The 17335-nt window shown below is 41.1% G+C and overlaps 1 protein-coding gene across 1 annotated transcript in view; it reads right to left on the reverse strand.

Moving 5' to 3' along the window:
* LOC117248195 (contactin-associated protein-like 4) overlaps nucleotides 1-17335 on the reverse strand; it is a 112863-nt gene that overhangs the window by 78581 nt on the left and 16947 nt on the right. The window contains exon 2 of the mRNA XM_033613007.2: nucleotides 2950-3060. Coding sequence (XP_033468898.2) covers nucleotides 2950-3060 — 111 coding nt within the window. The remainder of the gene's footprint in view (nucleotides 1-2949; nucleotides 3061-17335) is intronic.

A 17335-nucleotide genomic window follows, 5' to 3' on the forward strand; every position in this document is an offset into this window, starting at 1 on the left:
TGACACTTTCACAAGAAACTTCAGGGAGTTTTCTTTCTGGCAAGACCTCGTGCATGCATGTAGTCAGAGCGGTTCAGAAGCTACAGTCATTTTAATCTGAGTATGTCATTTTAGGCGTTTTTGCTACAAAATGGGGGTGGAGTGCAAGAGGTTTTAATAAGAGGTTGAAACATATCCAGCTGTGTTTATAGTGACAAGAGTTGGTAGAGTGTGGGACATTTTGTAGCAACTAAAATTGGTGTTTTAGGGCCAAATCATGTTTTCCTAATCCTAACCAGCTGGTTTTGTGTCTTAAACTATCCACACCTTCATCACCTTCTACGTAAGTGCCAGTAACATATCCACAGTTTGCAGAAATGTGCAATGGCAACATTCACACTTGGGTTGTTTTCGTCCGTGCAGATAAACTAACTTGTGTTTTGCTGTTCAGAAGCATCTGATCTCCTTTAGAAGCATCAGGTCCTCATTAAGGTGGATTAAACTCAGCTCAGTAAACAGACAGAGCAGGTTGACTTAAGTGAAGGAACAAAGTGTGTGTGTGTGTGTGTGTGTGTGTGTGTGTGTGTGTGTGTGTTTGCTCACAGTTTTTGCCATCAAACACACAGAGGAAACAGCAACCTGCAGGCTGTGCTTCCTGCAGTCTCCCAGCTGGCGAAAATCATTCAGACCTTCTAGTGTGTCGAAGACAAAGACATCACAGTGCTTCAGCCTGATTCTTGTCTCTGGTACGAGTGTGTCTGAGCCAACTCTTCCTGCCAGAACAAGCCAAAAACACAGGTGTTTTCTAAACGCACCTGTATCAGCACATTCTGCAAAGTGTGTGATTTACACCTGCAACATATGCACCCAAATACAACAGAGTGGAGGCGATGACCACTGCCCTGCTGCTGGCTTCATCTGTTTGTCCATCATTCACCCCGTCAGGTGTCTGTCTGTCTGTGTGAATCCAACACAGACGTGTCTTTGATGTGTCTGTGTGTCCTGCAGGCACGTGAATCACGAGGTGAGAGGTGCTGCTGCAACACATCACAACAGAAACAGAGGGGAGCTTCCTCTCACTGCTTATTTCATCTGCACGACCAGTGAAAACACTGGGGGTTAAAAAATAGAGTGAGAAGAAAAGAGGACAGGATCACAGCGATAATTTATTGATGTTAAACTGCTAAATTTTACATGTGAACACTGGGGAGCACAGCTGAGGGAGGCATGGAGGAGCTGAGAGACCACACTGCGGCCTCGCTGACATGTTACAGGTCTGAGAGAGCGCCTGCTTCTTATGAACAGTAACATTCAGTCCCCAGTGATCAATGTCTCGTTATTCCTTATTATAGGAAAAGTATATTCTCCTTAAACACAGTATGCTCCCACTCAGGTGTGTTTTATGTGTGTGCACACCTCCAAACTGCACTAGTGAGGCGTGCATCCAAAATCAACAACCAAATCTTTTATACACACAGAGACACGATACCGATAATCATCTTGGATTATCACCTGCTAATGGCTAACCTGCTAACAATGGACTGCTGACTGACACATCCAGCAGACACACAGGAGCTCTCATTCAGGAAATACTGTTCTTGTTTTGTAGCTGCACGGCAAAACAACGAAAGCAGCAGAGAGAGGAGACGCTGCTAAAGCTCCTGTACTTTATGTTGACAATCCTGCCCTCGCTATTTCCTGTCCACGCATGCTTTCGGCCACACCGCGCCAGCAACATTTCACCTGGCGGATTTTGGTCCGACTGCATCTTACAGTATGACACAAACCAGCAGTGGGCATTGTAGGTTTCTGCAAACCACGGATATGTTACATTTGCTCAGTGTTGAGTAGCTGATGCGTGGTTATGTTTAGGCACAAAAACCACTTGGTTATGGAGAGGAAAAGTGCATTTGTGGCTCAAAATGTCCTGCTTTGATAGCTAAAAAGTTGCTGGACCTGCACTGATGTTTGGCCCAAGTTTGGTGCCTTAAAGCTGCTGGAAAAACAGCAATGGGTCCACGTTTGGTGCCTAAAGGGCGCAGGAGGAACAGCAGTGATTCACTATCCCTGCTGGAAGCAACAGCTCACTAAAGATCACCCTCATTTGGTGATCTAAAGTAACAAAATCTCACCTGGTGAAGTTTGGTCCGACTGCTTCTTACAGTATGACACAACCCAGCTGTAGGTATTGTAGGTTTCTGCAAACCACATATGTTACATTTCACGGTGTTATGTAGCCGATACATGGTTATGTTTAGGCACAAAAACCACTTGGTTATGGTGAAGAAAAGGTCATGTTTTGACTCAAAATATCCTGTTTTGGTGGCTAAAAAGCTGCTGGAACTGCACTGATGTCTGGCCCAACATTAGGGCTTAAAAACGGCTTGGAAAACATCAGCCGCAACAAGACGCCTATGTGGTGGCGAAAGGAGAAACAGCACTGACTTGCATATTTATTGTTTATTGGTCTCAAACAGTGGTCTGTATGTTTTGTCTTAAAATACTGTTTTTAGGGGCACAATGCCTGCTAGAGAAGCAGCGATGTCTTAGTAAAAAACTTTTGGTGCCACTGTCCCCGCTGGAAACACTGTGACATGTCACTAAAAATCACTCACATTGTGTGCCTAAAAATCCAGCTCTGTCCTTTGTATTTCTGATGTACCGGGCACAGCCTCAGGGGCCCAAAGTCGCAGGGGCCCCCTGATCTTCACTTGAAAACTGTCACTCAAACTAACATGTATAGAGGAATGGTCCCAAGTGTCCCGACTTCCCCTAAAAAAAACCTGGATTTTTTTCTGCTACAGACACTGCTGTAAGTTTCCAGGCCACTTGTTGCTGCTTTTGTCACTGCAAACACAGCTGAAAATGTCTGCAAAAGTGATCAACATGTCTTCATCGAAGAGTCTCCACCACACAAAGCATCAGAGATATTAACTGCAGCGATGGTTTGCGGTAGCTGTTGTCACTCACCTTCTCTCCGGTTGAGCTTAGCGAAGCCCGGCCCGTGGCTGCCTGATAACTGCGAGGAGCTTCTGAAGGACGATGGCAGCAGACTGGACACCAGCGGACTGTGACACACCTCTGGGAATCACACAACAGAACAACATTCAAAATCGTGACACAGTTCACAGGAGACAGGATCCAGCTGACCTCAGACCAGCCTTGAACCTAATCCCTGATAATTAGGCCTCGCGGGAACATGTTTGACTTTAATGACACGCTGAAACAAAATCTAACTTTCATCCAGGAGACCTCAGTTTGTGTCCCGTATGAAACCAAAAGTCAAGGTATGTGATAATGATAATAGTTTATTTCGGTCCAGTTGCATAGCAAGACACATTTCCAAAATCAATAGATAAATGTTACAGTAGCCGAAAAGGTGTAGGCTGAAGCCAAAGCTTATTGTGTCTACTCTTTTCACATTTCAGTTAAATGCAATTGCAACAACAAAACATGACATAACAGAAAACAACATGTAGTTAGAATGACAAAACAAAAGAACAAAACAAAATCGAAAATCCAAAAGTACATAAACACATATTTTCTTTTATATTGTTTATTGTTGTAGCTTTCCTTTGTTAACATATGACTTATGGTAAAGATAATAATGATTTATATATTTGTCTATAACCTTGGATTTATACATTTTTTTTAAATTGACAAATTGATTTGCATATTTTTAGTTCATTGTCCAGGCTGTTCCACAGAGACACCCCTTTAACAGATATACATCTACTTTTGATGTGAGTTCTTGTCTTGGTATTTTTGAACATACATATACCTCTTAGATTATATCGACTCACTCTAGGCCCAAAATGTTCCTGGATGCTGTGTGGAAGTAGATTATTATTTGCTTTATACATTATAATTAATGTGTTTAAGTCTATGAGATCTTCTAGTTTTAAAGTGTTTAAATTAATAAACAGTGGATTTGTTGGTTCATAGTAGTCTTTGATGTACAATTCTTATGGCCTTTTTCTGTAACAGGAAAATCGGATGTATTTTAGTTTTATGTGTGTTCCCCCATACTTCCACACAGTAATTAATGTATGGAAGCACGAGGGAGCAATACAAAATATATACAGAGTTTTTGTTTAAAAAAAAAAAAATCATTTTGTACATTATGGCAATAACTTTTGATATTTTTGTTTGCAAGCTATTTATATGTGGTTTCCAGTTTGTGAGTTTACTATCAATTATGATGCCCAAAAATTTGTTTTCATACACACGTTCAACTTCAACATTTTTGACCTTGATTTTGACCTGTGTATTAGTTCTTCTATTGCCAAAGATGATGTATTTTGTTTTACTAAGATTCAATGACCGTTTATTAATGTCAAACCATTTTTTGTGTTTTTAATTCATGTTCTACTGTATTCAGGAGCAGTTCTAGATCTGTTCCTGAACAGTAGAGGCTGGTGTCAAAAGCAAACAGGACACATTTCAGATGTCTCGGCACATCACAAATATCATTAATATATAAAATAAACAGCCTTGAGGAAATCCATGTGTAACGTTTTTCAAGTCAGAATCCACGTTATTCATGTGAACATATTGGAGTCTGTCCCTAAGGTAGCTTTCCAACCATGAAAGAGTTCCTCGGATACCATATCTTTCCAGTTTTTTCAGGAGTATTGCATGGTCGATGGTGTCGAAAGCCTTCTTTAAATCAATAAAGACCCCCACTATAAATTCCCTGTTGTCTATTGCAGTAGATATCTGTTCTACCAACTCCATTACTGCCATCGAAGTGGACCTGTTTGACCTAAACCCATACTGTTGGTTGCTAAGTATATGGTTTTTATATGGGGTGCCGTTTGTAAAGTGGCTCACGCTGAAAATAACATCAACATTTTGCCACATTTAGCTTCAAACAATGTTTAAAAAAGTATTGTGAATTTTTTAACGTCACCTTTTACTACATTTACAGCAATATTTGTTAACTTAGAAATATATTAAATAGTTAAATCTAAATATTAAATGTGGCACCTAAATGTTAAATCTAAATATTAAATCTAAATGTTAAATCTAAATGCTAAATATAAATATAAATGTTAAATCTAAATATTAAATATAAATCTAAATCTAAATGCTAAATCTAAATCTAAATATTAAATCTAAATCTAAATACTAAATCTAAATATAAATCTAAATATAACTATAAATGTTAAATCTAAATGCTAAATCTAAATCTAAATATAAATGTTAAATCTAAATGCTAAATATAAATATAAATATAAATATAAATGTTAAATCTAAATATTAAATATAAATATAAATATAAATATAAATGTTAAATCTAAATGCTAAATATAAATCTAAATGTTAAATGTTAAATCTAAATGTTCTGGGTGCAACTAAATATTTAGCTAATATTCAAATTCACGCTGCCAGTCACCGGAAGTACCAAAATAAAAGCTCGAGATGGTCAGACTGTGTTTATAGAGTCAAATAACGAATTAAAACCAACTTATCGGGGGAAATGGACACTTGAACATACATTAGCGTGATAATAACTACCTAAAATAACAAGAAACGTGTTTGGAGTAATTTTATTTGATGTGTACTTTGAGTTGTTAGCGTCCCTTCGGAGGGAATCACCTTGTTGTTTACAAATACTTCCGGGTAGAAAACCAGCGGAGTTTAGCTACATATATATGTGAATATCTCACATTTTCACGTCACTATATCACCGTTTAGACTAATCTGGTGTTTGTAAAGTCTATAAACACAATGATTGAACAAACATTACTATCACGTTCTGAAATTAATAACATGGTTATTGTAGATTAGCGGGGCAAACCATTAGCTGTTAGCCCCGTTAGTGGTGTCTAACGGTCCGTGAAAAAAATATTTTTTTCTAGCAGATGTCTTAGTTACAACATGATTGAGCTAACTGGAGTAGTTTCATGTCGTATCCGACAACGGGAGGCTTTTAACAGATGACGTCCTGATAGCTTTGCTGCTGCTGCAGCCACTGATGCTTTCTAGACATCGTGATTTCCCAAAACTGAATAAATACCACACATCGCAACACAAAACTGCTTTGCTAGCTCAATCATGTTGTAACTAAGATATCCGCTGGAAAAAAATATTTTTTTCACGGACCGTTTAAGAGTTAATGAGTCATTACAGACACTGCTAATGGTGCTAAGAGCTAACGGTTGTTAGCTTAGCTTAGGTTGTTAGTCCCTCCGAAGGGACACTAACAACTCAAATTACACGTCAAATAAAATTTCTCCAAACATGTTTCTTGTTATTTTAGGTAGTTATTTTCACGCTAATGTATGTTCAAGTGTCCATTTCCCCCGATAAGTTGGTTTTAATTCGTTATTTGATTCTATAAACACAGTCTGACCATCTCGAGCTTTTATTTTGGTACTTCCGGTGACCAGCAGTGTGAATTTGCATATTAGCTAAATATTTAGTTTCACCCAGAACATTTAGATTTAACATTTATATTTATATTTAGCATTTAGATTTAACATTTATATTTATATTTATATTTAGCATTTAGATTTAGATTTAACATTTAGATTTAGATTTAGATTTAGATTTAATATTTAGATTTAACATTTAGATTTAGCATTTAGATTTAACATTTAGATTTAGATTTAGATTTAGCATTTAGATTTAACATTTAACATTTAGGTGCCACATTTAATATTTAGATTTAACTATTTAATATATTTCTAAGTTAACAAATATTGCTGTAAATGTAGTAAAAGGTGACGTTAAAAAATTCACAATACTTTTTTAAACATTGTTTGAAGCTAAATGTGGCAAAATGTTGATGTTATTTTCAGCGTGAGACACTTTACAAAGGGCACCCCATATTTTTATCTATAAAGTTGTCTAATCTTTCCACAGACAGCTTTTCTAAAATTTTGGAAAACTGTGAGAGCAGAAAGATAGGTCGGTAATTAGTGAACAAGAATCTGTCTCCACTTTTGAAGACAGGAATAATTTTAGTTATTTTCATTTTTTGGGGGAAAGGTGCCTGCAAGAAAAGATTGGTTGCATATGTATGTAAGTGGTGTAATTATATATTCAATTATGTCATTTAAATACAACCATTGCGCACTGACGTCACTCATATGATGTGTTTACATCATGTTATGTTACTGTTACACAACAAAATAAAACTAAGCAAGGGCTACCACTAAGCACGCGACACTATGAAGACCAAGGAGCTCACCAAACAGGCCAGAGACAAAGTTGTGGAGAAGTACAGGTCACGGTCAGGTTATAAATAAATATCCCAAACTTTGAACATCCCACGGAGCACCATTAAATCCAATATTAGAAAATGGAAAGATTATGGCCCTACAATAAACTCGCCAAGAGAGGACCACCCACCAAAACTGACAGACCACACAAGGAGGCCATCAATCAGAGAAGCAACCAAGAGGCAAAAGAAAACTCTGAAGGAGCCGGGCAGCTCTGGAGCTTGAACTTTTTGGTCATGGACAACAAAAGTTACAGAAATGATTAGGCATGTCCCGATCCGATCACGTGATTGGAAATCGGGGCCGATGGGGGGGGGGCAGACAGGCAGGTGAGGGAGGGATAAAGGGAAAGAGCCTGGTGATTGAGAAAGACATGATAAGCTATTTTATTTTTGACCAAATGTTCTTGTTGTTGACTAATGGATAATGGAATTAATATTATACCGTGGAGCTACTGTACTATTATCATACAGTGAGGTTTTGATATCATGACATGTCTTACAATACTGCAATAAATGTCATGGGCTTGTTATTGGGGTACAGTATTGTAATATTGTGAGACTGTGATATTGTTACATCCCTGGTAGAGCACAAAGAACAGAAAAATAGTGGGATGATACAGTTAATCTACAGTAAAAATTTTACTGCATTGCCAAAGTATCGGATCGGGACTCTGTATCGGCAGATACTCAAAATCAAATGACTCGGATTCGGACTCGGGGGCAAAAAATGTGATCGGGACATCCCTAGAAATGATATCGAAGAAGCTTGGGAGTAAGTTTTATTTCTAGTTATTTATTTATTTTATTTATCAATTTCTTTTCAATGATAAAAACATAACATAGAAACCTGAGGTAAACAACAGCAGCACATACACATTAAACATGAGAGCCACAAATACATCGTCACATCTCAAGTTTCATAGGTCATCTTTTTTTATTTCATGCATTCATGTTGTTTCCTGTTTTACTTTGAAACTCACATCTCATCTCGTTTCAGATCACTTCACTTCCTGCCCCTGTATGTCTTCCCTCCCTTTGATGACCTCACCTGTGTCTGACTGTCGGCCCCGCCCTGATCAGCCTCACCTGTGTCTCATTATCCTTCCACTCACCAGAGTGTTGAGTGTGTGTCTTGTTTTCTCTCAGTGCCAGTTCGTCTCAGCTCTGTGTGTGTGTGTGTGTGTGTGTGTGTGTGTGTGTGTGTGTGTGTGTGTGTGTGTGTGAGATGTTCCTAGTGTCCTTTCCTTAGGATTTGTTCATTTAGCCAGTTGACTGACTCTGACTCAGCCTCGTCCCTGTTGGATTCCTCCTCATTTTCCTTCTGAACCTCCCTTTGACCAGTAAAGAGTTATTTTACCAAACTGTCTCCAGAGTCGTGCGTTGACTGCACTCTCACCTGGATCACCAGTTGTTACACACATGAAGAACATAAAGCTGAAATAAGCTTTAGTTTTTTACCGTGGTTACACAAAGTTAGTTAGTTAGACAGTTTCTCTTCCTGCCACAGACAGGGAAGTTTGTCCCAAAGCCTTTTAGTTTTTAAGTTTATTCCCTACACCTGGATGATGGGAGTTTCATTCAGCTGTGACGGTGACGATGAACAGAGTTACTCTCAGCGATGGAGTGTGTAGGGTCCGGTTTGGGAACTGACGCTACAGATGCAACTACGGTATGTTGTATTACCTTAGTGAGCTCATACTACACACAAAGATGTCCATTTGTGACCATCTAAATTTGAATTAGTTAATAACACTGCAGACCTGAGTGACCCGGTGGAGCCTTCAGCTGAGTCTCTTCTCTGTTAATGGATGTTTCCTCCGTCTGTGAGAGCGCAGATCTCTCCTGCTGAGATCATATTAACGAAGGATCTCGAGCTGTCTTTACTCTGTTTAGTCCAGATCTAATCAGACGTGGCCTCTCTGCTTCCATATTGGATTTCTGCCTGTGAAGGGAACTTAGACAGAAAGTTTGACTTTGGTCTCTCTTTCATGGGAATTTGATTTTATCTGGATTCTGTTCACTGCTGTGAGTCGTTGCACAATGCTGCATAATCTGTCCTAATGACGTTAAGATGATCATGAGTTAAAGCATTGTTCATGGGGTCTATAAAATCCTGACATTCAAGCCTGAAGGGTTTAAAAGTTACATTTCTTACGACCTGCTTGTTGTTTAACAAAGAAATATTTGCTGGGATTCGAAAGTTTACACATCACGGGCACTACAAGTGTCAGCTGATCATTAAACGATGTCTTTGTGAGTCTCAGTTCATGTCAGCGGCACAAAGTGTTTTCATGCATAAGAAGTCAGTTCAGTCATGTGTTTTAACTGTGCGTAATAATTTACTCTGCAGAGAATGTTTAGTTTCTCAACAGTGACAGAAACACTGAAACAATCGGACCCTGACAGCCAACGACCTCTTTTTCTGTGTGACTGGTTCAGGTCACTTCACTAAGTATTACAAGAAGCAGCAGAAGAGAAGACGATCTTTATCACTGCACCAACCACTAATTATATTTTGACCCAGAAATAATTTAAGGACCTTCTCCTGACACACAGTGAAATGACAAAGACACAGGGAGAACATGTCGGAGCACCTGGAGGAAACCCACGCTGACACAAGGAGAACATGTCAGAGCACCTGGAGGAAACCCACACTGACACAGGGAGAACATGTCGGAGCACCTGGAGGAAACCCACGCTGACACAGGGAGAACATGTCGGAGCACCTGGAGGAAACCCACGCTGACACAGGGAGAACATGTGGGAGCACCTGGAGGAAACCCACGCTGACACAGGGAGAACATGTCGGAGCACCTGGAGGAAACCCACGCTGACACGGGGAGAACATGTGGGAGCACCTGGAGGAAACCCACGCTGACACGGGGAGAACATGTGGGAGCACCTGGAGGAAACCCATGCTGACACGGGGAGAACATGTCGGAGCACCTGGAGGAAACCCACGCTGACACGGGGAGAACATGTCGGGGCACCTGGAGGAAACCCACGCTGACACGGGGAGAACATGTCGGGGCACCTGGAGGAAACCCACACTGACACGGGGAGAACATGTCGGAGCACCTGGAGGAAACCCACGCTGACACGGGGAGAACATGTGGGAGCACCTGGAGGAAACCCACGCTGACACGGGGAGAACATGTCGGAGCACCTGGAGGAAACCCACGCTGACACGGGGAGAACATGTGGGAGCACCTGGAGGAAACCCACGCTGACACAGGGAGAACATGTCAGAGCACCTGGAGGAAACCCACGCTGACACGGGGAGAACATGTCAGGGCACCTGGAGGAAACCCACGCTGCCTTTTAACAACTTTTACTCCTGATGGTTCAAAGAGAGCTGGCCTTCTTACACTTCACCTCAGGCCACCTTTAAAACACAGCGTTTTGTTCACACTTTGTGTTCTGAAGTTTCATCAGAACAAAAAGTAAATCAACATAAATCTCTGTAAGCGAGTCTCAGGTTTCAGATTAGAGTCATATCAGAGACGACTGCAGCTCACACAGACAAAGCTTCACTTATCAGAGACCAAGTGTCAATACAGGATTTAATGAGTATTATTGATCAGCCACACAGGGTCAGGAAACAGACTCTGAAGAATTATAAATGTAAGACTGTGAAACATTTTCCACCCAGCGCTGTCAGTCTGCACCTCTGTCAGCAGTCGTCAGGTCACACAATCAAACTCTAAACTTGTCACACTGATCACAGTCTACACACACAGTAACAGTGTCAGCTCTCCTTCTGTGTGAAACATCCACCTGCTCATTAAAATCTGTTACTGTGATCAGATCACTGGAGCTCATCACTAATCCTGCACTCTAACCAAGACGTTTTCTTCTTGGGTAAATGTTCCACCCATTGCCTTTTGATTTGTGCCATTTAAGAGACAAAGACAACTCCCCGTGTCCTCATAAGCTCTAGGTTTGACAAGACACCCAGTCTCACTCCAAAGTCCATGAATACTAGCACTTGGTCAGTGACTTCTGGCGTCAGACACCACCAAAAAAAGCGTCCCTCCACGTCGGCGTGTTATGCGGCCGGTTGCTATTATTGTTTAATGGTGCCCGGTGGCGTCTTCCTCCACTTCAATAACAGCCATCAGGAGATTCAAAGGTTCAGAGCTCACCTGCAGAGTGATCACAACAATTAACGTAAAATCAACCAGCCCCGGTGACTTCTGTGCAACTGTACAATTTTGTCCAGTCACTGCAACTTTTCCACAGATTTGACCAATCATAGGAGTTTCCTGTGAGTTTCACCAATCAAAGCAGTCCCCTGCATCACGTCAGCAAACTGACTCGCAACACAAACGCCTCACATTTAACAACAAAAATGACTGTTAAAGACCGTGCACGTCAAGTCTCTGTAGACGTGTCCAAAGTCTGGCTCGCAGCTGACTGTTCAAAGTACACTACGTGCAGCCCACCACACAAGCAAGGACACTTTGCTTTTTTCCATCCAGTTTGCTGACATGCACCAAGTACGTACAAGAACTATGCAGATGAAACTAATGTGCTTTTACAGAAGGCAAACGGTGACCTAACAGCAGATATTTCCTGCGAGGCAGCAAACATGGCCACAGCAAAGAAGTGCTGTAGAAAGTTGATTAGTTTTGCTTTTGCTGTTGCATTTATCTCAAGTGTGTGTGCCACAATCCACAATATAGAAAAGGTTGAACACACCTGTTCCCCCGTCCTGCATGAAAGCAGGGTAAACAGTTTTGCATCACCTGCAGCTTTGGAACACAAATGAAAGTCATCAGTTAGCAAACAATTTTTTTGTTTTTACCACAAAACACAGCTGGAGAATGACTGAGACGTGTGGAGGCTGTTGAATCTATCAAGCTCTGTGATGTTAAATCTGCAGGTTAGTGTGTGTGAAAATCACAAACTCACAACAGTGTGATTTTATTCTCACTTTTTACTGAATTATTCAAAAACAATTTTTAGTGGCTAACACGATAAATAAACGCCTAAAAACATCAGAACATTCATCACAAATTTTATTTTTAGTTCATGCAAACTTTTAATTTTTTTATTTCATTTATTTATTTATTTGCCACATTTTAAATGAAATGTAGAATAATAACATTTACCAGTTTCAGCTAAGATTTAATTTTTTTGTTATTTGTTATTTTTTATATATACTCATATTTGAGAATCCAACAATAATTTCTGTTTTTATAGTTTCTGGCTGTGATAAATGGCGTCATTTTGGTAATTTTTTCAAGAAAACATGACAAAATGTGTCGCTAAAAATTATCCCCAAAATTTGGAAAAATGCCAAGATTTGTAAGGCGTGTTTTCTTTAAAAATCTGTTGTAAAACAATTACAACATACAACCATTTAAACATGTATGCCCCTCCCCGGTGCTGAAAGAAATGACTCCACATGCCTTACTCTGCACACCACCCCATCATGAGGAACAAACAGTCCCTCAACATTCATCATTCAGTCATACTGCTCAGTGCGTGTCTGTTACAGTCATGTCTCCATTAACCCATGCATCTCTGAGCACAATAATCACTAAGTTCTGCTTCTGTCCTCAAACATGAACCATAAGCCTCAAAACTTAATTATCTTTTGCAAACCTGCACAACCTCAGTGCACAGAGGAGCCAGTGCTCTTCCTTCTGATTCAATCTGTACATGTGAATGTGGGAATCTGGCTCTGTTTTTAAATCAATATGCAGAGATGAAATGGGCCGATTTTCTGACACTGATGCACTCATTAAAGATTAAATGTAATATAAAGAAAAACTGGAAAGAGAGCAGCATTAATAATGCATGCAGTGTACATTTACATTTTATTGTTTTGGTATCTTTAAGTTAATTGAATCCAGAGAGGCTTTCTGATTGTCTGACAGCACTGTGAGACCTCAGAGAAACCTCCTCCTTTCCTTTCAGATATTACCGTCACCTGATGTAGAAATAACAGTAAGAACAATAAATCAAAATGATGACTTGTTTAAAACTATTTAATCAAGACTTGATAGAGAGGAAACGGGGCAGTGGTGTGATCTGCGGCGCTGCACTTCATCAGGCCGGTCTCGTGTGTTCCTGCTCTGACCTGTCTGACTTCCTCCCAGCACGCCTCTGCGGCTGCAGCAGAGCGGCCTGTCTGTCAGACAGCTACTGAGCTGTGAGGATCAGCACATCCTCGGCCTGCAGGCTGAGAAACTGTTTCCACTCCTTCATCTGACACCCATAAACACACCTGGCACGCTGGAGTCTCTTTGTTTCTCTTGTCTGAAGCTTGTCCAGTCAGACACTGTATGTGAGGAGCTCCAAATACTGTCTGTGTAAAGTACACACTATATATAAACTGTGCAGGGCGTCCAGGCGCCACACTAACCGCTTTTGTGAAGCTTATAATAATGAGATGTTGATAAGTTGAATTATGCCAACGTATTCATTGTTCTTGTTAGCGCTGTAAGTTACTGCAGTTACGTCACATTTGCACCTCATTATGTAGCAGATACATTGAAAGTAAATGTCAGAAAAAGGTCAAGTTTGGGCTTCAAATAGCCTTTTGTGATTTTTTTTTTTTGCAGGAAATGCAGAAATGTCTCGGTAAAAAACAGCAGCTTTTCATGGCACCATCCCGCTGGTAACACAGCAGTGGGTCCCTCAAAGCTCCGACGTTTGGCACCCAAAAAGTCACTGGAGACACAGCGGTGACAGTGAATTCCTGCCGGGCGACACGATGGATGCAACACGAATGATGTGAAATATACAAATCAAGTGGTGTGAATGAAGTGAGTAGCAGCAACGACCGATTCATCCCGCAATGGCCGACCAGCATTGAGATCCTACGTGGACGTATAATGCAAAGGAAATATGAAACATGAAACATGAAACACTCAATAAGCCCAATATAAACACAGTAAACGATCAATAAATTCAATATGAATACATTAACCGATCAATAAATTAAATATGAACGCATGAAATGACCTGTAACTCCAATATCAGCCCATGAAATGATCAATTACAGCAACATTTTCCTGGTTCCAAACTCACAATAAACACATTGCAGGAGCTCAAAACACTCAGAGACACAAAAGACAAACAAACACTTCTTGATTTTGTCCCTTTGAATATGTGCTGCACAGATTAAAGCCCGTCGGAGCCGTCACACACTCAGTGTTTGCAGTCTCCTCCTCTGCTGGCGGAGCTCTGACCCTCTGTATGGAGGAGAATCTTAAAGCTGTAAAAGTGTCTGAGCTTCACGCAGGTTATTGTAACCAACAGCAACGTCTTCCTGTTTGTGTTGCTCTCATGTTCACTGATGCATGTCCAAACTGAACTCCCCGCCTCAGCCACATCTCAGTCAGGACCAGGGCAGAGACAAACATCAGGAGCATGTTGGGAAGCAGCAGTCGTGACGGGTTTATTTTCCTTTATGAAGCAGCACGAACATTTAAACTTTTAACAAGCCTTTTACTTTACTTTCATTTTATCCTGCTGTTTTCTGACATCAACACATTTACTTCATTCTTCTCCTGTTTTCTTTACTAATGAGCACACTGCTGTAAATCCTCTTCACTGTGAATCTGCCAGGTTTAACTTTTATCTCAGCTCCACACAGACAACTGAAACCCCCACAGCTGCAGTGTTGGAAAGGTTAGAGGATCTGGCTCGTGAAGAGAAAGTTTCTGACTTTAATCGCCGACCTGGCAGGAAAAATACGACTGACACTGTGCCCTTGAACAAGACATTTCAGGGCCTTTCCAGCAGATGGATGCTGGAATAAAGGAAACAGAGTCCTGGGTGTGTTGGTGGAAGAGCTTGATGTTAGTCTCTGATTAATATTAATTATTTACAAACCATTAGAGCCATTAAATCGCTGAATCCAACAGCAGGTCTTCAAACAGTTCAAAAGAAAGTGTTAGCATTTTACACGTCTGCAAACCACGGATATGTTACATTTGCACATTTCATATGTTGACTCCCAAACGTCTGTGTTTTAAGCGACCCGTGTCTGTTTCTCTAGCGGCTTTTTCGCACCAAATGTGGGTGTGTTTAATTGACCCGTGGCTGCTTTTCCAGCTGCTTTTGTGGGTTTTCAACCCCCATGTTTTTAGCAACCTGGAAGTGTTTTCCCAGCAGATTGTTAGGCCATAAATGCTGGTGTTTTTTAGAGACCTGTGGCTTTTTTTCTTGAGGCTTTTTAGCCCCAAACGTGGGTGTTCAATATGACCCATGGCTGTTGTTCCAGCGGCTTTTTAGCCCTCAAACGTGGGTGTTTTGAGCAACATGTGGCTCATTCTCCAGCGGCATTTTTAGGGACTTGTGGCCATTTTTCTGTGGCTTTTCAGGCACCAGATGTGTGTGTTTTGTCTCGACCTGTCACTATATTTCCAGTGGCTAATTAGTGCCCAAACGTGGGTGTTCGTAGGGACTGCAGCTGCTTTTCCTGTGGCTTTTTAGGGCCTGTGTGCACACAGTGTTTTTTCTGGGCAACGTCTTTTTCAGTTGTTCTCAGTGATGAGAGGAGAATCCAACCGCCGAGGAAAAACAAAACAAAAAAACAACAACACCACACCCAGCATCTTCTTTTAGTGCGCTCTAGCTTTTGTGTGCGGCCACTCCAGGAGCTTGCCGTTGACAATCTCTGAACTTTACAGAAAAGTGCTTGTGACATCACTGCCACTTTTTCAGCGAGGCTACTGTCCACTGTCACAACAAAGACAGAAAAGCCCACGTCACACTCCTTCAGGCACCAAACGGGAGGTGTTTTCTACGAACTTGTGGCTCTTTTCCAGCTCTTTTACACCAGTACTACGCAAGTACTTCTTGTGTGGTTGATGGTAGTGTTGTCTGAAATTGTGCACTGTGGGTTTGCACTTACTGGAAGTGACAAGGGTCTTTTTTTCTTCTTCATCTTCTTTTTAAATGTCAAATTGCAAATGGACGTTGGAGCATTGTCACCAACATTTGACAGCTATCTCCACCTACACATAAACCAAACTTACGCCACAACGTCCATGCTGCCATGGATAAGAGTTAAAAGTTAGCTACCAAGTTAACATTAGCACTCACATTATTGTTGGTGGAAAAGTTTTGGACCTGGTGCAAAAAACATGTTGTTGCAAAGATGGCGGCCGTAGAGGGTGAGAAGTGTCCGTTATTCCACACTCTGCTTCTGGACTGTTTTGATTGCACCAGTAATACACTGCATCTTCCTGTACTATGCAGTGTGAACACACTTAATGCACCTGTGCACTCAAAATATTAAGTGTTTACTACAGAAGTATGAGATCTGAGACACACTGAGAGAGTTGAACAGGCAAATGGAGGCAAAAACTTTTAAGAAACACTGCAGTGCAGAAGAACCTTTGTACAACACGGAGGTGAAAGCAGCAGCATGGCGAGGAGTACACCTGTTTCCCCGAGCTGCTGAGGCCAGCTGGTCTCTGTACCATCCAGGCTTTGTACAATGCACACCATGTGCACTCATTTAGCCTTCACTGGCACTGCAGCAGCCTAAATTATACATAAACATCAAAGACAGAGTGTGTGTGTGTGTGTGTGTGTGTGTGTGTGTGTGTGTGTGCAGGTCAGTGACATGTAGCCTTCTCATTTCGCTGCCAGCACCAGTGCTGCAGTCATACTTCATTACGGCTCTGTGTTACGGCCTCTGGCCACAGAAACGTTAAAACATATTCACCTGTTGAAAAGGTTCTGCGCTGATAATCAGCGTCTCCTTCTCCTGCATTGATTCATGAAGCAGTGTTTCACGGGTACAGATCCACGTGCAGACTATGATCAGCTCTCCTGCAGTCGGCAGATGTCAAGTGTCATCCAACACATTTCAGGAGAGGCGCGCTGCCACGAGGGACTGAACCCAGAGTTTCTGTTTGAAGAACAGATTCTGAAACTTCACCTGCTGCCTCCAATTTATTTACACTGAGTTTGTCTTTCTTTTCTCAAAGTCCAGAGTCCCCTGCACCAACATGAGAACATGTTCTTATAAATTTCACTCTGCTCCACTGATATCCAACCTTAAATAAAGTACTGTACATCTTGTACAGTCCCTGGATGTGGATGTTTGCAGTGAAAATACTGAAAATCAACATTTATTTTCAGTTGGTGCATCAACAT

The sequence above is a fragment of the Epinephelus lanceolatus genome, chromosome 17 (genome assembly GCF_041903045.1).
Source record: "Epinephelus lanceolatus isolate andai-2023 chromosome 17, ASM4190304v1, whole genome shotgun sequence".
NCBI lineage: Eukaryota > Metazoa > Chordata > Actinopteri > Perciformes > Serranidae > Epinephelus > Epinephelus lanceolatus.